The 26,617-nt window shown below is 43.3% G+C and overlaps 1 protein-coding gene across 5 annotated transcripts in view; it reads left to right on the plus strand.

The window, feature by feature from the left end:
- The window catches only part of lnx1 (ligand of numb-protein X 1), a 92,428-nt gene that overhangs the window by 44,066 nt on the left and 21,745 nt on the right, over window positions 1-26,617 (plus strand). For 3 of the 5 annotated variants that reach the window (XM_074636123.1, XM_074636124.1, XM_074636122.1), the window contains exon 2: window positions 6,041-6,559. In XM_074636123.1, coding sequence (XP_074492224.1) covers window positions 6,105-6,559 — 455 coding nt within the window. In that variant the 5' untranslated portion in view covers window positions 6,041-6,104. Of the gene's footprint in view, window positions 1-6,040; window positions 6,560-13,584; window positions 14,303-26,617 lie in introns of those variants that run through there. The other 2 variants (XM_074636126.1, XM_074636127.1) reach the window with 2 other exon arrangements.

Consider the following 26,617-nt stretch of genomic DNA (forward strand, 5'->3'; position numbering starts at 1 on the left):
AGCTGCTTTGAACAGCGGTGCTCATCTAGTGTCAGCCCCCCATTGTGAGTTTTTTATGATCATCTGATGATGATCTGATATGTTCATGAGCAAGTTATTGTTCAGCTTCCCCACTCTGCTGTAATTGTGTTGGTGAGCGTGATAAACAGGGCTGTTTGTAGTCTTGTGCGACCACACCTGTTCCGACCAGGTGTCAGTTAAAACCCTCTGTGTCAGTTGAATTTCACTACGTTGCAGCTCATGAAATAAAATCTGCAATGATTAACAAACCAGTTATGCAAAAGAAGGCAGTTGCATTTTATCCAGCGTGCTCACACAGCCTGATTTAGCTGGCTGCGCCTTTTTTGGGTGTGTTTGTTTGAGTGATACAGATATGATTTGATTTAGTTAGAAATGAGGATATGTACAGAGCAACATGCTAGTTCAGCAGCTGAGAGGGCAGACGCAGACACGTTCAACCTCGTTTTTCACACTCAATTGTCAGGAAAAGGAGCTGACTCGGCACGGCCTTGTGTCATTATTAACTCGTCAAGTCGTCCCAGATCACAGGAGAGTGAATCAACAGCCTTATTTACATAAAATGTGCAATGTGTGAGGAAGAAGGTGGAGGCTATCTTGGGTAAACGACTCTCCCAGCTCTCGATGAGTTGAATAAGGGACGGCCTATTGAGCCAAAGACAAAGGAAAGTACCTTTACCTCGCTGTTGTTTACAATCCAAAACAAAGCTTTTCTTTCACTTTGTGATCAAAAGTGAAATAGAAACGTGAACATAATGCAGCCAAAACTCAAAACCTGATGATGCAGTTAGGTCTGTCCTTGACCAAAGAAATTCTTAGTCAACACTCATACGATTTTGTCAACTAATCGATTAGTTGATTTAATAAACAGATCTGTAAAACTTTAAATCTGGTGTTTACCAGAGATGTGCTCACAACTCATTTCTTTGAAATAAATTATTCAGCATGAAAAAGCATAAAATATATTTCCTTCATTTGAGTCTATGTGGTGGTAGAAGGAAGTTACCGCTTTTATTGTGGTAGTCTGAGTAACGTGACGTCATATCTGTTCCGTATCTGTCAACCAAAACAAACCACAGTGAGCCGAAACCGGAAGTAGAAAACGTTGGAGGTTCTGCGTGGATACGACCTGCACCCTCACATGTTAAATCCAGCGTGGTAAACACTAGACAGCCAGTAAAGGATGGAACCACTTTGGGTTTCACACATTGACAGGAAAAGCAGAGCTCGACATCACGGCTAAAGCTGCATGCTAACTCTGTCACTGACAGGAAACGTTATCATATCGCAGTAACGTGGCGGTCAAGCCGGTTGTCACTCTCGTCTCCGTGGTCAAATGGGCCGACGCTACGACTGTAGAGCACCCATATACTGACATTTATGTTAAATGCATTCAAACGGCCCCGATGGAGCTGACCATGGATGTATAAAGAGAACGGAGCTGACGGGAGAGCTAGAGACCACCTTGGAGAAGTTAGAGGAAGTAGACACATGGGACTACGTCCGTTTTTTCAAAATAAGGTGTTAAAGGGAACTGTATATACAAAAATACATATATGGAAATAAGATTGATTGGATTATATTCACCAGAAGTATAAAACATTACATGTCCTTTATAAATTAAAAAGAAAATACCACTAATTTATGAGGGAAATGTCTTTATTCTTTGATTTTTGGGTCGTTGGAAAAAATGTATAAACATTTCTTGACAATGACTGATATATATGACTTCAGGACATCTCTGACTACATACATGCTGTAAATCAAACACTTTTACTTATTAATTTAGATATGTTTTCAAATTTAAAGTCCCTAGAAGTGTGTGATTCAAATTGTTCCCATGGTCTAGTGTTAAAAAAGTGAACAAAAATCACAATAAATAGTAATATCGAATCGCAAAACTGTAGAATTGGCACCCAAGTATCGTGATAGCATCAAATCAGGAGATAGGTGTATCTCCAAACTCAAAACCTGTCATGTCTCATATTGTATTGCAGGTGTAGCTAATGATAAATCATCAGTAATGTGTAGTTGAGTTTCAGCCTATCAGCTCTCTGTTATTGCCACTCTAGAGCAAAGAGCAGCGCTCCAACCGTAGTATCGTCTTGTCACTTCAGGGATTAGCAGTGAGCCAGAGAGAGCGCTGATGCTCCTCAGGCGAGGGCGTGTCCTCTGTGTGAATGCACCCGTCTGCATGAGTGGGTGTGTAGAGGCATGCATGCGTCTCTGCTTGCAGGTACATGTATTCATGTGCGGGAAAGTGTTGTTACTGTTTCATGTTCATTCCAAACACAGATTATAGTGGCTAATGGGTTCCAGTCAGGCTGTTAGATGTCATCCATTTTGTTACAGACTAAAGAGGCGTACATTAGTCGGGATTAATCGCACATTATTAAACCGTTCAAAATGTTCCTTAAAGGGAGATTTTTCACCTATTTAATGCTCTTATCAACATGGGAGTGGACAAATATGCTGCTTTATCCATATGTATGTATATATTTATTATTGGAAATCAATTAACAACACAAAACAATGACAGATATTGTCCAGAAACCCTCACAGGTACTGCATTTAACATAAAAAATATGCTCAAATCATAACATGGCAAACTGCAGCCCAACAAGCAACAACAGCTGTCAGTGTGTCAGTGTGCTGACTTGACTATGACTTGCCCCAAACTGCATGTGATTATCATAAAGTGGGCATGTCTGTAAAGGGGAGACTCGTGGGTACCCATAGAGCCCATTTACATTCACATATCTGGAGGTCAGAGGTCAAGGGACCCCTTTGAAAATGCCCATGCCAGTTTTTCCTCGACAAAATGTAGGTGGTTTCTGGTTGGTACTGATGGATTCATTAGGTTTTCTTGTTTTATATGATGCCAGTATCTTTACTCTAGCTTTAAAACTGAGCCCGCTGCAACCTAAAAATCACAAGTTGTGTTAATGTCTTAAAGAAATTAGTGGCGTTAAAACAAATGTGAGTTAACATTGACAGTTCTACTTAGAATAATCCCTTTGCTATATTCTTTCTGTTAGTTTGTAGTTATATTTTCTCTTTTAACACCAAAGTTCCCCGGGGGAGAAGAAACTTAAAGGAGATTATGTTATCCTGTTCAGATCAGGAATAGAAGAGAATATCAAACCACCTTCATTTTTCATTTTCTTTAACTTTGAATCACTTTTTTTTTTTTTTTTTTCATTTTCTGCTCCTGCTGGCAGATATTTTTTCTCCCTCTCTCTCTCTCTCTCTCTCTCTCTCTCTCTCTCTCTCTCTCTCTCTATCTCTATCTGTTCTCTGTCTGTGTGTAGTGATGAAAGTGCTGTGCTCCGTAGATCAGGCCGGGGCTCAGACGCAGCAGGTGCCACCGTCTGTGATGAATCAGCTGTGTTACCGCGAGCTCTCAGTGGGGAAAGTTCATCTTTGATAAGGCTGCTCAGCCTCTTCTTATTAGCCGTCCCCTCCCAGACGCACCGAGGACACCGAGCTCATATCGGCTCCGTCACATCTCGCCGGGCGCCGTCCTCGTGCTGCTTATGTGAAAAAAGAAACGAGGACGGCCTGTTTGTTTTGACAACTTGTACTTGTATGTGCACATATTTGTCTACATTAGCATATTGGGATGCACATCAAAGTGTATTGATTTTATTTAGAGCATGGGAACGCATCTAATTAAAACAGGACTTGGATCATATTTTTTGTTCTTGTTTGTGTATTTTTTTTTAAATCATGATCTGGTGTCTCGATAAGCAGCCAAGACCCACCAGTGGGTCCAGAAACAAAGCTTGTGGAGCGCCAACAAGAAGGCCGTTGCCAAGGTGACGTGTGTCTGACTGAGCCCATCTGCTCGTGTCCATGTGCTGCCTGTTGTCGCTATGACGTGTACGCTGGCAACGCTCGCAGCGTCGAGCACAATGTAAACCTGCAAAAAAGACAACATTGTGAAATCATGTCACATGCAGCAGCAGCAGCAGCAGCAGCAGCAGCAACGTGTGTTTGTCATGCGGCACAGCGAGCGAGAGCCAGAGACTTTATCTGTGTCTATCTGTCGCTCCACTTGCTGCTGAGAGGAGTAATATTGATGTCCCTGCATCCAGAGGAGAAATCTCAGTAGTTCGATATCACTTCTCTCTCTGTGCCAGCGGAGGAAATCAAAAGAAGAGAAAAAAAGTTGTGTGCAGGGCCGCTGCACACAACACGAGCTGCTGTTGTTCATGTGTGTGTGTGTGTGTGTGTGTGTGTGTGTGTGTGGAGGAGAAGCTCCAGCAGCACAGCTTATGAATATTTTCACACACGGTTTACTTGACATGATAACTGTGGCTGCTGTCTCCCTTTGTTCAGCGGTGGAAAGAACATTTACTCAAGTACTGTACATAAGTATAATTTTGAGGTACTTGTGCTTTACTTCTATTTGATGCTACTTTATACTTCTTCTGTACTACTTTTTTATACATTAAATTAGGTACGCACCGATACCACTTTTTTACAGACCGAGTACAAGTACTTACATTTGGGTACTCGCCAATACTGAGTACCGATACGAGTACTTCTCTTCGCCAAAAGACCCTCGTTAACAGCCTGCTGGAGGGTGTGAGCGACACACGGCAGGCTGGGGAGTCCCGCATACGAGGCGGTGCGCTGCGACCGGCTCTAGGTCGGCTTGGAAACGCTCGGGGCGAAGGTGGCTCGAGGCCGCAGCTTTACAGCATTCCCCGCCCGGACCTCGCCACACCGTGGACAAAGTGCTCGCTGCGCCCTCTCTCCCCGCCGGGGAGGGACGGGCCCCCTGCTCCCGGTGTGATTGTTGACCGGGGCGGACTGTCCTCAGTGCGCCCCAACCGCGTCGTTCCCCCAGGGCTGGGGTTGGCCCACGTAAAAGGCGCCAGGGTTCTGGTCTTGAAACACGGACCAAGGAGTCTAATGCACACGCAAGTCAGAGGGTGCAAGCAAAACCCTGTGGCGCAATGAAAGTGAGGGCCGGCGTGCGCCAGCTGAGGTGGCGCACCACCAACCCATCTCCCCCGCACCGCCGTGGAGGTGGAGCGCGAGGACCAGAAAGATGGTGACGAGAGGTTAACGTCACGCCGCCGTAAAGCGGTATCAGTGCCGTTGTATCGGAGCCGTTTTGCGAGTACGAGTACATGAGCACAGTATCGGACCCAATACCCGATACTGGTATCGGTATCATGGCCAGGCACGATACAGGTATCGGTATCGGTGCATTCCTATATTAAAACAGTGGTTCCCAACCTTTTTGACCTGTGACCTGTTGGAAAAATCTATTTGGGGTCCAGTTTCAGATGTCTATGGGCACTTTCATTTAATCTGGGTTAATCGAACTCTGGTGCGGTTCATTTGGGCAGTTGTGAAATCAGTAATCGCACTCTGGTGAGGACCAAAACAACCGGTCCGAGACTGCTCGCGAGAGGTGGTCTCTGACCGTTTCCAAGCAAACCAAAACTCAGGCTGCCTGTGTGGGCATTAGTTGAGATGGTCACAGGTAAACGACTGTCTGAGGTTAACATGAGTCTGAGAGGACTGACCTGGACTTCTGCAGAAGTACGATTAATCGCAAAGGTTTCGAAAAAGGTTTCATGTGCACAGTAGGTCAGTGCCAAAAGTGAAAAAACTTTGGCATAAAGAAATAAAGTCTACAATTCAATATGTACTGTCACTCACTCCGCAGCCGTGACCCGTTGGCTACGGATGTACTCTCCACCTCTGAAACGTTTCTCCGATATTGTAGCTTGCTAAAGCCTTGAGTCACAGTTTCTCATCTCAAATGTCTGTGATATCTGGATTCTGGCACCCAACAGCACAGCATGATGACATCTTAGATGTGTAACTTTAGCCCACTGCCAGTGTTAGCCTCCAGTCTTTCCTTTGTTTTGCCTCCAGCTAACACTGTGACGTCATCATGACGTCGACACAAAAAGGGTCTATAGATACTTTTACTTAATTAAAGGATGTGAGTTCTTCCTCCACTGCTGCTTCTCTTACACTATATTCCTCTTCCTCACAGTTCCTGACAGATCTCTGCTGCTAATGACCTCCTCATCGGATCTAAGAAGACGTCCCAAGTCCAGATGAGTATCCAGGAGGAGAGCATACAGCCCGAAGGCGCCACGGCGATGGCTGGAGCATCGGCTCCGCCCCTCTCCCCCTTAGACTATGGACTGTTGTCTCCGCCTCCTGACCTGTGCGCCGCATGCGGCCACATCCACCAGCTGGAGGAGAACCACGAGTACCTCTACAAAGACGAGGTGGACGACGACCTCGTCTGTCACATCTGTCTGCAGGCGCTCATCCGGCCGCTGGACACGCCCTGCGGACACACCTACTGCCAGGAGTGCCTCACCAGCTTCCTGCTGGAGAGCGATTTCTGCCCCGTGTGCCGCGCGTCGCTCATGCTGCAGAGCTGCAGGAAGCCCAGCCTGCTAGTGCACAAGCTGCTGGACAAGCTGACCGTGGCGTGTCCCTTCATCGACCACTGCACTGAAATGCTGGCCCGTGGCGAACTGGAGGACCACATCAAGAGCAGGTAGGATGGAAGAAGCACAGTTTAGCAGTCTCTACCTCGCAGCATTTGCAGGCTTTTAACTGTATTTTCTGAGATAATCATCTTATTAAACAAGTAAGCAAGTACTTGAGCTTCTTTTTTTACTCCTATTTACCCTCGCTATCTGGTAAAAACTACAATGACCTGCAGTAAACACACACTCTAGGTTTCCCACCCTCCTCTGCCCACCGTCATTAACCCACAGCTCCAGTCCCAAAGGGGGACTCCAACCAGGCTTTCATCTAAACTAGGCCCAGCTCCTCTGTTTATATATCATTAAAAGACAGGACTTTGGTTTCTCTCGGTGTGGATCTGTTTTCATTAATGCTCATTAACACTCCCCTAGCCCAAAGGCCTCTGGGATAATTAGTGCATCTCACCACACACCAGCACCAGAGTGTTTCCTATTCATTTGCACTTTATAAAACTCTATAAACTCTGAAGAATCTTTCTGCCCCTTCTCTCCGTCTTATTTCCCACCACCCACCACCCACACCCATTTCCTCTGTTTCTGCTTCCTTCCCCCTCTCTCTCTCTCTTTTCCTCCACATTGCTTCCCAGTCTTTTCCTTCATGTAGAGTGAGTGTCATAATGAGGTGTGGAGCTCTGAGGCCGACTCCCAGAAGGATTCAGCTGCTCTGCCGTAGTTAGAAGGTGTTATCTGTGGAGGTGAGAGGGACGGCGCTACACATTGTGTGCGAGGATGTGGAAAAGATATTGAAACACCCACTTCAACATTTCTATTCTGCTCACTTATTCTACTCTGCTCCAGTGATTGTAACTAAACAGTATTTGTTTGATAAAGCTGTTTTTTATTGTTGGCCTAGTATTTGTAGGGGTGTCATGATACCAGAAATTTAGTGGTCGATACCAATACCAGTGAAATTCCACAATTCTCGATACCATGGTAAAAAACAAAAACGGTAGCGGAACATCTCTATACAAAATATGATGTCACAGTTTCAGCAGTAGAAAGCATTTTAGAATCGCATGCACTTACAAAATGTGGATATGGGTAAGGCTTGGTTAGGTATGGATGGATGTACGGATCGGGTAGCGAGTGACGAGTGTTGTTGTTGTTCCTATGTGGTGTAAATGAGCTGATAAATGATATGATAATGTGGTATCGGATCCGTACATAGACTCACGTACCTTTAGGCTGTATCGGAGGCGTTACTGATATCTGTATTGGAACAACTCTAATTATGTTTGATTCTCAAGATGTGTACGGTGAGCTGCTTACTGGTTGAGAGAGATATTTCCATTTTCAATATGATGGAAGCTCAAAACGGGTATCATATGAATAAAGCCAAAACGGTCAATAAGAATAAATCTCTAATTCTCTTCTGTATCTAGAGGTAGAGATGCATTTCAAGACCTGTGATTTATGTAAACAACACCGTTCGTCCCTGCTCATATCTCTCTGGGTATTTTGGTGCCCGTGATGATGTCAGCGCTCGCACCCCAGAATCTGGCAGCGGGTCAGGAGTTGTAATGACTGAGACAGCCTCGCCATCTGGTCAGAGCTGATTTCATACTCATGGAATCATTCATGACCTTTTTATTGGCCTTTGGTGGGAGAGATTGTCATTCTGGACACAACCAGAGCAATCAGGAACTGAATCTCTGATCGGCAGTATCTCTCGTCGGCGTTGTAACTTTGACCTGTAAGGGCTTGAACGAGCCGATCCCCACCCACTCAGGTATTTTCTTCTTTTTTCGCCAGTTACATGTCGCTACATGTGCTGCTTAAAACAGGTTTTTCTCTGCTCTGAATGTCTCTCGCTCTCATATTTTTTTGTGTTAGTCAAATTAATTTACCCAGAGCTCCGTGTGTGTGTTTTACTGATGTTCTGCCTTGAGCAGGATGGGCTTTCTTTTTTCTTCTTCCTCGTTTTTTTTTTGTGGAAATACTTGTTTTCAAGTACACTTTCAAAGCCCACAGAAGGAACCCTTCAAAGCTTGTGTGAATATTTGGAAAATAAATGAGATTTCCTGTTACTGTAATTCTGGATGTTTTAAATGTGGCAGTTACTTTTGTATGTGACCTTGCTGTTGTGCATGTGTGTCTGTATGTTTGAGACTGAGAGAGAAAGAAAGAAATTAGGCTCCCTTATTACTAAAATAAGGAACATTTCAAACATTTCTGAACAACCACAGAACAAACACTTTGCCAGAAGGCAGCAGATCATAATAGGCTATAAAACTGAAAAGCGTCTCTTATGCTATGAAACTGAAAACGCAAAATACGAGTCGTTTTTTCCTCGTCCCCGTGATCTGAGTGATGCCGTCAAATGTGCGTTAGCATGTTGGATGTGTTTTCGTTCACATCCCCTACAACGATGGAGCAACAACGACACACCGTCCTCGTCTTATAGCCATAGCCATAAAAAAAGCCCATGCTATTAGACGATATAAAATGATGGCAAATAAAGGACTTATTGGAAAGAGATCTGACATTTAACAAGCCACATTTATAAGGGGGCAGGTTACAGAGCAGGGAGTTTATTTCATTTTTTTTATGTTACCTTCATTTTACCAGAATGCTTTCATTTAGATATAAATCTCTTTTCCAAAGCGAGTCCCGGCCAAGACGGACGCATAAAAGTTTCACATAAGGCATAAATAACAGGAGGTACCCTGGTAGCTCACCTGGTAGAGCAGGTGCCCCATGTGCCAAGGCTGAGTCCTCACTGCAGAGACCCGGGTTTGAATCCGACCTGTGGCAATTTGCTGCATGTTGTCCTCTCTCGCTCTCTTCCCCTTTCATAACTCACTATCTCTATCAAATAAAGGCAACCCCCCCCAAAAAAAAAATCTTTAAAAAAAAATACATATAAACATTTAAAAACAAAACAGCAAAAAGTGAAAAACAACATCAGAAATTTCACATAAAATGGAGAAGTACCAGACTTAAAACTAGAATGGCACTCGGAGAGCGCAGACCTCCGCCAACGTGTGACTTTAAAAACAGATCACAGCTAGCAGCTGGCAATACCGTGAGGTGGTCGGCTTGTTATTAACACGGTGTGTTTCCGTGTAACGTATCGGCGGATGCCTCTCTCATTCAGACTACTCTCATTCGGACTACTGCTTGCAATCTGAGGATATATATAGTGTGCGTGTGTGTACAGCCTCTGCTGTTTTCTTACAGTCATTGAGCTCTACCTGACGAATAAAGTCTCATCATTTTCCTTTCTTTTTTTTTTACCGTGGTATCAAATTGGGTATCGAGAATCGTGGAAATTCACTGGTATTGGTATCGACTACTAGATTTCTGGTATTGTGATATCCCTAGTAGGTTGTTACAAAGATTGTCAGACTTATGGACACATCATCATAGCTACGTCAGCTTGCTTGTAGAATTAAACATTTACACCTATTTGTTCTCGTAGTTATGACTCGATAATTTCCCCCAAAATACAATACTTTTAAGCCTCTGGTATGATAGTTTAACATTTCTGTGGCAACGCTGCTCTTATTTGCTGTGAAAGTGGACCATTAGGGTTATGTACACAAGGAATACCATCAGCGGCCTCCTCTTCTTTACTCAATATAACATTAATGTATTCTCAGGTAGGTCCCATGGTTTGTTCTTATAACAAGCTGCTAGATTGTCTTTGTAAGGCAAAAAGCCAAGTCCCAAAATAGACTACATCTTTGCAATGCTTTGACTTCACATCGGTACGAGGATTTGGCTGCTGTGAGTGGGAAATCAAATGGAATAATGGGGGGAGAGTATGTGTAAATGTGTGTTTGTGTGTGTGTATTTGTTATGATGGTGTTTTTGTGAGTGTATGAAACGAGTCCTGTGGAGGCAGACTGGTTTCTGTTCACAAACTGCATCCTGTCACAATCCAATTACATTTCCATTTCCTGCGTGCCCTGTGGTCTTGTTGCTGTGTGCGCTCTGTTCAAATACCGCAGGATAACTTATGCCTCAGTATGCCCGCACGCATGCATTAACACACACACACACACAGTCAAACTCAGCCTGCAAACACACCACCTCCATCCATGAAATATTCATTCAGACGGGGTATTTACACCAGTTAAGTGTCTTTCTCGAGGGTAGCAGACAGCTGAGCGCTATGAAAATCGGATAAGGTACGAAAGAGAGAAAACAAGGAAAGGAAAGAGAGGGAGAGAAGATGAAGATCAGTCAAGAAAAGTAGTATGATGATGTGATGTTGAGTGAAACTGACGTGACTCTACTTAGAATAAAATAGCTAAATACATCACTGGAAAAGGATCGAGGGTGAGATCTGACAGGATGGAATTAAAATAGATTAGCTGCAATATTTCACATTCAAAGTTCTTTATGCCACCATCTCCTGATTTCTGTTCATTACAGGACAAGACAGAGAGATGTAAGAAACACGAAGAGATGATAGAGGAAAGAGACACAGTACACACCTCAAACTGCCTTATACAAACCTATAACAACCCTATTTTCCCATGTTTTTGTGTCTAAGTGACTAATAACAACAATTTCTGAAACTGGTCAAGTATTGAGGGAGAATGCTGTAACGGAGCTGTGAGGGCAGTGAGCAGTGTAACGTTACATCCACTAAAAGTGCTTGTTTCTGCCACTGACAGGCTCAGATTGTTATTATAAGTGTCTGACAACATCATGGAAAGGACCCTAAAGAGAAATAAAACCTTTTTCTCACCTTTCTCTTGATCCGGTCGGTTCGTTATTGTGTCCAAGTCCCGCTCAAGGAGAAGTCTTGTTGTGAAATCTGAACATCCGAATACTCTGGCTCAAATAAATACTAATTCAAAGAGCTCGTCCACATTGTGGATATGACAGTGAGAATCTTTTAGATAACACTAAGCTACGCTTTCTGTACTCCAACACAACAAACACTCGCGTTTCCACCATGGATGTATTCCACTATTCCACCGTTGTCTTCCGGTGACACGTCACCTCGCCAGATTTCAGAACGAGACTTCTCCTTGAGCGAGGCTCTTTCAATAATGCTGTCAGACACTTATAATAACAATCACAGCTAGGGCAGGAAGATATGGCCAAAATCTTCTATCCTGATAGAGGTCATTTCATATCTCAATAACAATATATATATACTGTATGATGATATAGCATGTTTTCTGGTATTTCAATAAACATTTTTATATGAAGTAACCACAATTAAAGTATTTTCTCATTTGAAGAACTTGAGTGCAAAATGAACATAACAGCTTTAAATGAAATTATAGAGAAAAAATAAGTAAATATAGGCCTAGTCTATCACAATAGAAACAATATTGAAAAATATATACGATAAACATTTTTATATCGTTTTGACGATATATATATCGTCATATTGCCCAGCCCTAATCAGAGCCTGTCATGGCAAAAACAAGCACTTTTTAGGTGACGTAAATGACGGTGCCAGCTTGCACCACAATAGCTCCATATTGCAGCCTGCAGCGCTCTTCCTCAATACTGGACCAATTTCAGACATTGTTATTCCCATTAGACACTAAAACATGGGAAAACAGGGGTCCAGGTTGAAAAATACCAAAGTTACCTTTTAAATTAGTTAACGCGATAATAACGTGTTCATGCAAATTCGTTTTAACGGCACAAATTTCTTTAACTCATTAAGGCAACTTGCAATTTTTAGGTTGTAGAAGCTCAGTTTTAAAGCTAGAGTGAAGATACTGGCATCATATGAAACTAGAAAAACACGATGAATCCATCGGTACCAACCATGTCATACTAGCTTGTCGAAAAGGAGGTTAAATAACGCTCCAAATTTACGCTAAATTTTGGCAAGGAAAAACTGGCATGGCCATTTTCAAAGGGGTCCCTTGACCTCTGACCTCCAGTTATGTGAATGTAAATGGGTTCTATGGGTACCCACGAGTCTCCCCTTTACAGACATGCCCACTTTATGATAATCACATGCAGTTTGGGGGCAAGTCATAGTCAAGTCAGCACACTGACACACTGACAGCTGTTGTTGCCTGTTGGGCTGCAGTTTGCCATGTTATGATTGGAGCATATTGTTTTATGCTAAATGCAGTACCTGTGAGGGTTTCTGGACAATATCTGTCATTGTTTTGTGTTGTTAATTGATTTCCAATAATAAATATATACATACATTTGTATAAAGCAGCATATTTGTCCACTCCCATGTTGATAAGAGTATTAAATATTTGACAAATCTCCCTTTAAGGTAAATTTTGAACGGATAAAAAATGTGCGATTAATTGTGATTAAATATTCTAATTGACTGACAGCGTTACTTTAAAAGCATCTTGCTTCTGTATTCAGCACCTTTTAATTCAATACCAGTCACTGCCATCAACATGTAACACAGTCCATCATCACACACCTCTCCTCCGTCACCTCCCAGCTGTTTCCAGCCGATCCCTGTAGACGGGGTTAACCTTTGTTATTGTGTATCCTCCTCTATCTTTCCCTCTGTGTTGTTGTAAATATTCAGAAACTGAATGATTGTATGAATGAATGACGGACTGAATGAATGAAATGAGCACTTGGGACAGCGGTTCTTTCTTATTTCTTGCCCCCCAATCTTCCTCTTCCCTGTCACTCAGAATAACAAGCCTCCATCACTGCAGAGAGTATTGATTTGCCGGTGTGTTTTGGTCATGCTCTTTTTTATTTTTTTCTCTCCACACATGTAGGCAGATTCTTTTTAGCGATCAGACCAATCTGCTGCACAGGGAGCAGTCCATCGTTGGGGAGGAGGGGGTGAGGGCTCGGAGGCAACATGTCCTCCCCTCCCCTCCTCCTCCTCTCCATCCTCCCCCGTCATGGACCAACATATGTGTGTGTTCAGGGGGGGGAGGTGAATGCAGAGGTTGTGTGTGCGTGCGTGTGTTAGAGTGTGTGTACATGTGTGAAGAGGGCAGAGCCAATCAGAGCATCACCAGGTACCTCCTCCACCCCCCCTAATGTCGTTGTTTGGTCTGCTCCATCTCCCCCCTCAGTGGTTTCTGCTGCAGTATAAGTCACAGCCTGCAAACACACACACACACACCGACGGAGGCAGACATGCACACACACGAGCGCAAATCCTCTTACAACTAGCCAGTGCCCAGAGCAGATTAAGGGGCTGCACATCTCAAATTGTATTCCAAATGTGCCACCTTTGCATGGGTCCTCCTTCCTCTTCTTCTTCTTCTTCTTGCACTTTCTCCTCTTCCTCCTCCTCCTGTGTGCCACAACGGGACTTCTGCTCTGCACCTGCTTCTTCTTCTTCTTCCTCCGCCTCCGCCGCCGCCGCCGCTCCGTCTTCAACCTCTGGCAACTGGCCCGCTCGCCTCTGCAGCTGAGATGACCAGGCAGCAGCCAGCCTGAGGCAGAGGAGGAAACTCACACAGATATAGAGGTAGAGAGAGAGAAAGAGAGAGAGAGGGACCAGAGGGGAAGAAAGAGGTAAGAAGTGAAGGATTAATTCTGATCTGAGAGCGCCTCTGGCAGAAGGAAGGCAAGCGGGCGAGGAGGAGGAGGAGGAGAAGGAGGAGGAGGGGTGGGGGTCAGCACGGCCAGGTTCGGAGAATTGGAGGTGGAGGAGGAGGAGGGGGAGGAGGGGGGAGTAGAAGAGGAGAGAGCTTCAGTGCAGAGAGGAGGGAAAGAGAGGAGGAGGAAGAGGCGACCATGAAGGCTCTGTTGCTGCTGGTCCTGCCCTGGCTCAGCCCGGCCAACTACACTGACAATTTGGGCAACCTGCACATCCTCTACTCTGAGCTGTGAGTACGACACTCAGCCTCCTCCTGCATCCTTCCACCAGCTCATCTCCCCTCCATCAACACTCCATTTGTTTGTATGTGTTTGTTTGTGCCGTACATCCATGTAACTTCTACGTTTTTACCATGACTTTGAGAGTGTCAGTGTGTCTCTGTGGTGTGAGAATGATGATAGAATAGCTTCTGATGCCCTGCTCATTGCTTGTTGTGGCAGTGGGATGCAGTAGAGCCAGCAGGTAGGGCTTTGTGCTGTCCAGGACAGTTTGGATGCTACAGCACTGCAGCATGGCATCTCTCTCTCTCTCTCTCTCCCTCCCCCCCCCACCTCTCTCTCTATAGCAGCATGTGTGAGTGTGACTACTGTATTGATTTGAGCCAAATGTCAGCTCACGTTTTTGCTCACAGTTGTCAGTTTTATGTGTGTATGTGTGTGAGAATCCTGTGAGAGAAGCTGGTGGACGGTTGTAACCACGGTGTGTTTGTTATGGAATAGACTTTCACCTCGGCATTAAATATTCATAGCTGGCTACTCTACTACTGCATCCTTTATGTAAACATCATCTCTGTTGCATCTCAAATCAGCATCAGGACGTTAAAACAGCACATGCAATAAAAACAACACCTGTTGGCGCACATTTTCACAGCCATTCCTCATGATTGATATTCCATCAATAGCAACGGTTACATCACCGTTAAGATGCACAGCACGTCGGGTATCGTTGAGTTTTGACACCATGGAAACAAACCTCTCACGGGGTAGGGTTGTTGTCATCTTCGGCTGGTCTGTCGACTATTTTTCACGTCTATAAGGTGTTGAAAATATCACACAGAGCTCAAGATGACATCTTTATATTGCTTGTTTTGCCCGACAAACAGTCCGAAACCCAAATGTATTCAGCTGGAATGATGATGTTGGTTGTGACAATGTTTCACGATGCTGGCTGTCTGTGTTGATTTCGCTTGTTTTTGCACTTATCGTTGTATTTATACCAGAGATTTATCATTTTATAGTAGTGATGTTGATCTTAATTCATGTCTTTCTTATTCTTGCTGGGACCACGGTTGTCTTACCGATGTCTTGCTGCAAAAAACGATTGCCCTCCGGGGACAAATAAAGGTGAAGGATTATTGTCATTGTCGGTTGGTCTGTCGACTATTTTTTACAATAAATATGAACCGTTACGTTTAAAAGATTGTTTCACAGAGCTCATGGCGACATCTTTATATTGCTTGCAAACCCAAATATATTCAGTTTACAGTGATATAAAACAGATGGAATGATGATGTTGGTGATGTTGGTTGTGACGATGTTTCACGATGCTGGCTTTCTGTGTTGATTTTGCTTGTTTTTGCGCTTACGTATTGTTGTATTTTACCGATATCTTGCTGCAAATACCAATTGCCCTCCAGGCACATATAAAGTTGAAGGATCATTGTCATTTTCAGCTGGTCTGTCGACTAATTTTGCAATTAATATATTAACCGTTTAGTACAAAACATGTTGAAAATAGTGAGAAGTGACCATCGCTCAAGGCGACATCTTCATGTTACTTGTTTTGCCCGACCAACAGTCCGAAACCCAAATATATTCAGATGGAACGATGATGTTGGTTGTGACAGTGTTTCACGATGCTGGCTTTCTGTGTTGATTTCGCTTGTTTTTGCACTTACTTATCGTTGTATTTATACCGTTGATTTATCATGTATAGTAGTGATGTTGATCTGAATTCATATCTTTCTTATTCTTGCTGTAAATAAAGTTGAAGGATTATTGTTATTATCGGCTGGTCTGTTGACTATTTTTGCAATTAATATATGAACCATTTAGTTTAAAAGATGTTGAAAACAGTGAGAAGTTACCATTGTAATCTTCACATTGCTTGTTTTTCCCGACCAACAGTCAAATATATTCAGTTTACAGTGGAACGTTGATGATGATGTCGGTTGTGGCAGTGCTTCACGATGCTGCTGCTCTGTGTTGATTTTGCTTGTTTTTGTGCTTACTTACCATTATGTTTATACCAGGGATTGATCTATTTATAGTAGTGATGTTGATCTTAATTGATGTCCTGAAATTCAGCATTTTTATTCTTCTTATTCTTACCGATGACTTGCTGCAAAAACAAATTGTTCTCCGGGGACAAATAAAGTTGAATTTTGAAGTTGGAAAGCAGCAAATCCTCACATTTTAGAAGCTTATCAAAATTGTCAACTTATTGAATAATTAACTGATCTACAAAACAGCAGACAGAATATCATCTTTTTCCACTCCACTGTACGTCACTCTATCTCTGTTCTTGGCTGCTCTCCTCCTGAGCTGTGTTTCCCGCTCTGTATTGGCCCTCAGAGTCTCTTTGTGTGGGAGTTAATGTTGACTATATTCAGCAGCGCCGTGTGAAGCCAGGGCTCTCTGATCCCCAAGCTGGGCTACCGCTCCTCTCTCCAGTCTGACGGAAATGTCCCATTATGCTCCGTGAATACATGGAACAATGGAGCGCCGCGCAAATCCCCTCATTTCATTGTATGCTCTCTCCACTGAGTGGGGCTTTAGCTCCTGCAGACACCGAGAGCCCATATTGGACAGCAGTGGATGCCAAGGAGGAGAGAGAAGGGGGGTGATGGAGGGAAGTGGACCGAATGGGCTGGAAGAAGAGAGGCAGCAGAGATGACATTATTTACATCGAACCGGCACATACGGGTATGTTGCAAAAAGTCAAGGCCCCGCCCCCTTTTGGTGGAAAGAAAACTGAAGATCTCATAGACTTCAATGCAATCTGACGTATGTTTGGATTGTAATTCTGACAAGTTCGTATGCATTCATATCTTGTGATAGCCAACTGTTTGATCTATTAAATAGGCGTTATCAGTCGCTGTAAGCCCCATAGATGTGGGTCAATGGGGACCTACTGCGCCTAATTCGTTGTAAAAGTGAAAGTGAAACTAAAAAACAACATGTTCTAACATGTAAAACTGCATGAAACGTTACGTTTTGAACACAACAAAAATACTTCTTTAGGTTTAGGCAACAAACGTGCAAGTTCTTTAGGTTAAGGTAAAAAAAACAAAAAAACACTTAAATGATGATTTGATGCTGCTATGACGTTAATGTATGACTGTATTACTGCAGCAGCCTCCCACTCAAGCTAACGTTAGGTAGCCATGCTAGTCACTGTCACCAGCATCATTTAGCCATTTAGCACACTGACAGTGAATAATCACGTATCGTATGAGCCTCAGATCTCAGTGTGAAAGCGTCGGTTAACCCGCTACACAACAGCTTTTCATCATTTTCTCTCCTCTGACGGCGAGTTTATTTCCCCCAAAAGAGAGCGCAGCCTCGGAGATGACGCCATGCTGGTCTGGACTATAGCTTGGAGCCATAAAGCCATGCTGGTCTGGACTATAGCTTGGAGCCATAAAGCCATGCTGGTCTAGTCTATAGCTTGAGCCATAAAGCCATGCTGGTCTGGTCTATAGCTTGGAGCCATAAAGCCATGCTGGTCTGGTCTATAGCTTGGAGCCATAAAGCCCCTCTATTAGATCTTTTTTAGGACACGGCAGGAGAACAAATCCGAGATCAGCATGTGATTATCATTAAGTGGGCATGTCTGTAAAGGGGAGACTCGTGGGTACCCATAGAACCCATTTTCATTCACATATCTGGAGGTCAGAGGTCAAGGGATCCCTTTGAAAATGGCCATGCCAGTTTTTCCTCGCCAAAATGTAGTGTAATTTTGGAGCGTTTATTTAACCTCCTTCCCGACAATCTAATATGACATGATTGGTTAATGCATTAAAACGAATTTGCGCGTTAACTATGGCAGCCCGAGTTATTACTATTAGCGGTTTGTTTAAAGTAGAACTTTGGAGACATGTTTCAACTTCTCCTGTTTACTCTGTTACCGTCTACGAGGGACACGGGATTCTTTTCCCCAAAAAAGGGGGCGTGGTCACGCGAGCCAACACTGGATGACGTTTTGTTTGATGTATAGAGGGAAGAACGGGAGGAGGATGCTTTAACGATGAAAGTGGATGTCGGGAACGTACAGCGGAGAGGAGACAGGAGGGTGTGAGGTCACTTCCTTCCATCTGGCCATACGTTCGGCTGCCATAATGATGCAACGGCCGGTATGTGGGTCATTTCAATGAGCGGTTGTAAATAAAATGTGCCCACCGAGTGAGGAATACTGACAGTCAGACGGAGACAGAGTGAGTGTCGGGAGTGTGTTGCCGGTGACGGCGATTTTTTTTTTTGTTGCTGATTATGACATGACAGCGAGAGAAACCAGGAGCAGACAAATGTGGACGTGGTGTTTTTCTGCCTGGCTAGAGAGCAGTGGCACACCATTTGTCTTTATCCCTACTGTTGACAGGAGCAGCCTCCAGCCTCCTTACCACCGCCTCTGTCTCTCCTCTATTCCTTTTCTTTTCTGATTCCTCTCACTTTAATGTGATTACTACAGTGGGGTTTATATTGCGTGGGAAAAATGAGAGTGGCTGCAATCTGTCTTACTCACACAATAAATGAGCGTAGGCTTGTATACAGACTATCGTGGCTATACGCGGCGTGTAGATGGTGCCGGGAGAGAGTAAATATCTCTCTGTGATGAAATGCTTAATATGGTTGCTGCCGTTTTACTCCGTCAGCAGCAGCCAATAAAAAAGCAGCACCGGCACAAACACATTGTGTTTTTTTTGTTTTTTTTACTCCTAACACACACACTATCCCCCCCCAGCCCACATGGCCTCCCCTGATGATCACAGTGCAGTGCTGTAAAGCATTAATGATTAATCTATGTTCATTTCTGGGCCTGTGCTGAGATGTCTTAAACACTATGATTAGCTTAGCTTCCGTCCTTTCAGCCCTCATCTGGGAGGTGTTTGATCACAGAGAGCTGATGCGCGCTCCCGGGGTCTCCAGACGTCTTCGGCTCGGACGCTTTCTAACAGGATTAGCCGCCACGCACTCGCTGGTTCCTGAACAATACGAGTGTTTACGGCCCGGGTCCATCTCCAGGTCCATCTCTTCGGCCTCGTGGCGGTTTCAAGTGTGGGGCAGGCTTTGCTAATTAGACGTTTGTTAGGATTAAATATTAATCCGTGCTCTGTGGCGAGGCAGCTCTCATTGTATCTAGCAGGCCAGAAATCCAGGGAAGGCCGCGTGGAGAGTGTGGCGGAGAGATACAAATCAGCCCGCTTCCTAGCCTCCGGAACAACTCTCTAAAAGGAGATAACATTAAATCAGCTTAATTATTTCTGTGCATGGGATTTACAATATGAAGCACGTTCGGTGAATCCGTCGTGGGAACATTTATATGCATGAGCACTAACACAACCAAGCATGAAAGGAAACAAGGAAGCATGTAGAGGACAAACAAATACGTCGAACGAACGCATGAATCTCCTGTTACGTATTGCGCTTCACATGAAACAAATACGACTCGCCAAAAACACACATTCGACCATGTATAATTGAAGAGCGCTCGATGCATGTGTAGATACGCCGTCACAAAAGAACAGATGAATAATGTATGCGTTCATTTATTCATGAGCAGAAGAAGAAGAAGTGAGTAGCAGGTCAGAGTGTTTACTTTAGCGGAGCCTTCGTCACAGATGTGTCTCTGTTCAAGCAGAAATACCAGCCAACAGGTGTTAGTGTCAGCATGCAGAGAGGGTTTAAAGAGGACATATCAGGCTCATCTCCAGGTTCATATTTAGGGTTTCTGCTAGAACATGTTTACATGCTTTAATGTTCAAAAATTACATTATTTTTCTCATCCTGTCTGTCTGAATATACCTGTATTCACCCTCAGCGCCTGTCTCTTTAAAGGGATAGTCCGGGTGTTTTATACTACTACTTATCCATAGTAGGTGTATTAACTACAGTAGATGGCGGTCAGTGTGCCCCCAGCATTTAGAAACAGAGAGGAGCAACGATACCGGAGAAAAGCAGTGTACTACTGTGGACGGCGACGGCAGAAAAACTTATTTTATCCACCTAAAATAAAGGCTCACCTACAAATATTGATATCTGTGTAAGTGTACGCTAAACTTAGAATATTTTCGACGGTGAACTGAACTGAAAGTGAAACGTATCTATACTGTTTTTGTCATCTGAGCCTGCTGGCTTTGGAGAGAGCATAAATAAGTTTCACTTTCAGTTCAGTTTCCCCATAGGAAAGGAGGAAAGGGCTGTCTGATGTCAAGATAAAGCCGTGAAAATATTCTAAATATAGCGTACACTTAAACAAATATTTTTTTAGGTGAGCCTTTTTTTCTTTTATAAATGAATTAATTTTATTAATTTATTTATTTCTAATTATTTCTATTTATTTATTATTATTATTTCCTTTTTATTTATTTATTTTTATCCCAAATTTTTAAACTTTTAATTTAATATATTTTTTATTTTATATTTTTTTATTTGTTTATTCATTTTATTTATTTTGTTATTATTACCTTTTTTCTCTCCCCATTGGAAAGGAGAAGGAAAGGGCTGTCTGACGGCAAGATAAAGCCATGAAAATATTCTAAATATAGCGTACACATAAACGGATATAGATTTTTTTTTTTAGGTGAGACTTTTCTTTTATGAATGAGATTAATTGCATTCATTTATTTATTTTTATTTATTTATTTTTATCATTACTATATATTTATTTTATTCACAAATTTAAAATGTTTAATTTATTATATTTTTTATTTTATAATTTTTTATTTATATTTTTATTTATCATTATTATTGCCTTTTTTCTCTCCTTTGTTTTTGAATAGTTTGTTTTTCAATTTACAGTTACTATCTGTAATATGTCCATATTATTTTATTTGTTTTGGTTTAGATTGTTGTAGTCTTTTTTCTTAAGCAAACAATTAAAAGCATAATTAAAAAAAAATTGAAATATTCACATTTATGACTTTATTTCTTGAAGAATGACTCAAAAAATGTATTGATTATCAAAATAGTTGGTGATAAATTTAAAAGTTGACAACTAATCGATTAATTGTTGCAGCTCTGATGATATGTCCCATTTAAAGACGGGATTGAGTTGGATATTTTATAAGAAAAGGTTTTTACTAAATGTAAATATACAATATTTATTTCTCCAGTGCTTTCATATCTGCTAAATCATTCCCATCCAGTGTCTTCCTTCCTTAGCCGTATCACTGAAGTTGTGTGTTAACTCTGAGCCTCTGTCTGGCTCAGAGTCTGGCTGGTGTTTTGGGGTCTTTGAGGCGTGACATGTTAAACATGGAATATTTTCTACAGTCTCCTGTCTGCAGCAGCAGCAGCTAATCTGTAGGAGGGGAGCCAGCAGAGTGTGACTGACAGCAGAGAGCAGAGCAGCGGAGAGTTAATCTGTCACGTGAACGCTGCCCTGCTGATGCCAGGGCTTTGGGTCGGGCTGACCAGAGCTGGCTGGGTTTCAGGCAGTTGTACCGCGGCACGATGAGGTAGAGAAACCAGGACACTGCCAACGGCTATAGCGTGGAACACAGCGAGAAATATAGACTAAAAGGTGCCAGGAGCAATGTGGGACAGCAGCCTGGTGGGGATTCTCTGTGATCATACAGCTCAGTCGCACAGCAGCTCATTAAATAGTCACAAAATGTAATGTATTGATGCGTGTAAATACAGTAGACATGAATTTCACTTTTTTTTTGGGATGGTCAGCACAAAATCAATTTGTATGTAATCCGTGTAATTGTGAACCAGGAAGTAGGATGTCGGGTTGGATGGGTGGGTCAAAAAATAGATCCCTGACCGGTGTTCGTATCCCGTGTGAAACCAGAAGTCAACGTTGATTTATTTGTCACGTAACTTCCGTACTTATGTTACGCCACTTCCGGAGTTATTTTACCCCAAACTACGATGTTTTCCTAAACCTAACTAAGTAGTTTTGTTGCCTAAACCTAACCAAGTCCATCTACAGTGGAAACTGCTTATAGTGATCAACCAGCTTGGGATCGAATCATTCATATATAAATGCTGTTTAAATAATTTGCTTATAGTAATCAAGTAGTCCGCTTACAGTATTCATTTTAGATCTTCTCATGAAAACATCTGGAAAAACATTTTAAAACTACGTTAGACTAACGTTAATTGAATTTATGTTTTGTTTTTTACTTTACTCTCTTGATACTTTGCCTCACGGACTGTCTGCTTTCCGGCTGGATACGTGAGGCTGATGCTGTGTGTACATTGATATCATGACGGGAAAAGAAAGTCATTTTCTCTGAGGATTAGGTTGATAATGCCTGGTCACGTAATGCCCCAAAGTGAAACTCTGTCGACCAGCTCCTCTGCACCGCAGCACCGGAAGCTCATGCAGACCAGCGACCGCCTCCCTCCACGCCGCTACCGGGTGAGAGAACGAGGAGCCTCAGCAAGTGGCGCCGTTCATCTGCATGCACGCTTGCGCTGCAGAGCCGGCCAAAAAACGACAATACCTCACCCTCGGTGGGGGAAAAGGCCGAAGGCCGATCCCGTAAATAGGGATGCGGTCCGTTTCATTACTTTGTATTCATGTTATAAATATACAAATGTCAATTAGATGGTAATCTGTGTGAGAAGTGATGCACAACAACAACAATTTGATTATAATAACCATCTGCTTATAGTGATCAATTTGACCCGAACAGACGTGATCAATATACGCGGTTTTCACAGTATTTTTAAACCTATAAGTGGTTTTATTTTGAAAAGACTGGAGGGGAAATTGACACGTGTGTCATGTGTTGTTGGACATTCATAGGAAAATGCACGAAAAAATACGTTGTAAGGAGTCATGCTAAGCGTCACGAAAAAAAGGGAAATTTGTGTCTGTGTACTCGAATCAAACAGATTAAATTTCATGACTATTTCAGGAAGTGCCGTGAGACTGTGTTGGATCATATAGAGTGGAGGGGATTACTGTTGTGTACATAGGATTTCACTGCAGGGCTGTTGAGGTGAACATGTGTGAGGTGTATTAGTGAGCTGAGGTCCAGAATAAATCTTCTGTGTTGAGTAAAACAGTGAGATTGCTCTCCTGGGTGAAACCAGATACGATACAATAAACGCTGCGTAAATGTCCTTCCAGGCCGATCATGAGGTCAGGACTCCGCTGATGATCGTACACATTGATCGGCTGGAAAACCATGACTCAGAGATTGGGCCGTTACTAACAGGCTGACTGAGCTGGGAGTAAACACACACACAGATGCATTAAGCCAAAAAAACTGCCGAGCCACCGCTCGCTGCACCGCAGCACTACGGAGACACAAAGACAGGATTTATGTTGTTGGTTTCTGTATGCATTCATCTGCAAGGAGTCACACCCAACTAAACCTCTCCTCCTGCTTCAATTTAGCAGATCTGTCTTTAGAAACAGGCCTGGCTAAAATGTCCTCCCACAGCTGAGACCGTCCCCTCTAACCCTCCCCCCTGCAGCAGATGGGATTACCCCTCACAGCAGGCGGATCCAATCAACACACCAGCGCATCCTCTGATTAACACTCCTCTAGTTCATCATTAACTGGATTACCCTGTCTGTCTTTACGTCTCTCTCTCTCTCTCTCTCTCTCTCTCTCTCTCTCTCTCTCTCTCTCTTTCTCTTTGTACCTATCTATCATTCTGTCTATTCCCTCCCAATCAAACTTTACTTTATGCTGTATTATTGGCACGTGGCCCCAGTGTGTGATAAAGCAGTAATTGATTTACTAATCTAATCTAGGAAAAATGTTTAATTCAAGCCTTTATTTCCATAAATTCAATTAATGGTTGCCACCCCCCCCCCCACCCCCCCATATTACACCAGTCTTCTTGTTTGGCTACTGTGTGTGTGTGTGTGTGTGTGTGTGTGTGTGTGTGTGTGTGTGTGTGTGTGTGTGTGTGTCCGTGTGTGTGTGTCCTCCATTCTCGTTAAATCTCAGGAACGGCTTGAGTGAATTTCTTCAGATTTGGCACAAACATCCACTAGTGATGGGTCATGATTTTAGATTTTTTTTCGAATAGTCGTTAAATAGTTTACGGGATGAGAGACTGTGCGGCATCGCCCTTTCGGGGATTCTTTCACAACAATGACCCGCTAGCTGGACATTATCCCGTTTATTACTCGGCTACTTACTGAAGAAAATCAATAATTTGACACAAAAACGTTCCGCCAGAGTCCGACATCTGAACTGCGCCCATAGCAACGGTCTGTTATGCAGAAATTACAGACCGCAGAACGCCTTGATTGACCAATCAGAATAGAGTATTCAACATAGCCGTGTAATAGAAAATATATATTTCCCTTGTATTAACCATCGCAGGCGCTGCCTGGTTGTAACGTTACTACCGGTAAACGTGTGTGGCACGTTCAGTTCGGCTCGTTTCTGTCAGCGCATGTCTGTGTATGTGTGTGTGTGCGTGCTCACAAGCGGCGTCGCGCCCCTCGTAGTTTCAGCAGGTTTATCAGCTGTTCCAGCAGCAGAACATATCGTCCTTTAAACCTAACAGAAACAAAATAAAACTCACCATAACCGTCTTGATTTGTCTTTCCACCGGCCTCCTCCACGGTTCCAACAATATGGTTGGAAAAAACTCTTAATCCACAGCGTTAGATGAATAGTATTTTTGCTTGGAATGCACATCCCTAACGTCCACTTGGATTCAAGAATGAACTGATTGGATATTGGTTGTCAGAGTTCAAGGTCATTGTGACCTCACAAAACACATTTTTGGCCATAACTCAAGAATTCATATGCTAATTATGACAATTTCACACACATGTCTAACAGTATAAAGTGATGACATTTTGGACAGACATGGATGTAAACTGTAACTTGACTGGTTGGCAGAGGCGTACGACCACGAGGCTGTAATTCAAGCTTGATGTGTGTTAGCCAAAAGCTGTTATGGACAAACTCTCAGGAGTTCCATCCCTGAATCAGATGGATTAGATGTGATGAGTAAAGCCAGGGTCCATCAAACATGTCTGGGTTTTAACAAATAGCTTCAGTTCTATCAGGACTGAAGAGTTTTTCTTCATTGAAATTAGAGCAAAGAACGGCACTGAAGGTCATGTTTTTGGCCTTCAGCTGGTTTAGTTTAGTTAGTAGAACATCTTTTGAGATTGCCACTTTAAGTTATGTAATTATTTTATGTCGGGGCTCACTGGTGTTTCTGGATGAAAAATGAATTTGAAAGATAACTTTTTGTAAGATATAATACGAACCGTTGCATGAAGATATGTCGCATAAAAATAAACTCACACACATCACATGCTGTCACTTTTAATCTTCTCTCTCTGTTTCTGTCACATATATCACACATGCACACATTCTTCTATGAGCAGAAACCTTTAGGCGTCCTCTGAGCTCACAATACAAGCGGGGATTCCTTTCTCACGCTTTCTTTACATGTCAGGTGTCGCTGGTATATTTTCAAAAGCATTAGGAAGTTGGTGTCAGAACTCGTCAGTAACCTGCTGCTGCTTTCAGGTCACTGAGGAGGAAAAAGGGAGAGAGAAGAGTTTAAGCAGCGAGACTCAGACCAGTTTCTGAATGTGACTGTCTGACCTGGAATCGTCACGTCAGCGAGAGGTAATTTGCGGCGTGTGGCCCAACACGACTTGTCCGCGGCAGTCAGGGAGCGGCGAGAGTATTTGGGTTAGGAAGGATAATCCACTCACCCCTAAAGAGGATTGGAGAATCTCACAGGCTTTGATGAGTTGTGAGCTGGTGTTTATTTCGCATCACGGGAACGAGGCTGTTTGTGTCACGGCCAGGGAGCCTCGGCACGACCACCGCGTCACCGAAAGCATCGTCGGTAATTGTTAACTTCGCTGGAGAGCGCTGGAGGATGAGGGAGGAGGCGGCGAGGACGAGTGCTGAGGATGTCTTGGCGTCTTATCTCGCCACAGATTTAGAGAGATGATGTGATAACGGAGGCTGTGATAACGGAGACACGGATACTGCGGCGCTAATGAGCATCCTCTAAGCTCGGTGATCATCGCACGGAAAATGAGAAAGGGGAAGCGCTCGCATCTCCATGATTATACACAAACAGATGTTTGTTCATGAGAGGAAAAACAAGAAAGAAACCAAGCAGGAAGAGTGTATGTACAGTATGTGGACGTCTTTGCAGGCCTACCTCCCTCGACGCGCTGCACGTCTCCAGCGTGCCGACTTAATTGGCTCGCTTACCTTGGCTCTAAAGCTCCAGGACCACCTTGGTGACGAAGACAAGGGGTTTCTGTCATGTTTCCCTGCCTTTAACCTCACACAGCACAGACTGCGGCCTTAACATTAAAACCCCAGACATTAAAACTCTAAGCAGCTGAGATACGGCGGCGC

This window comes from Sebastes fasciatus, chromosome 5 (assembly GCF_043250625.1).
Source record: "Sebastes fasciatus isolate fSebFas1 chromosome 5, fSebFas1.pri, whole genome shotgun sequence".
Classification (NCBI taxonomy): domain Eukaryota; kingdom Metazoa; phylum Chordata; class Actinopteri; order Perciformes; family Sebastidae; genus Sebastes; species Sebastes fasciatus.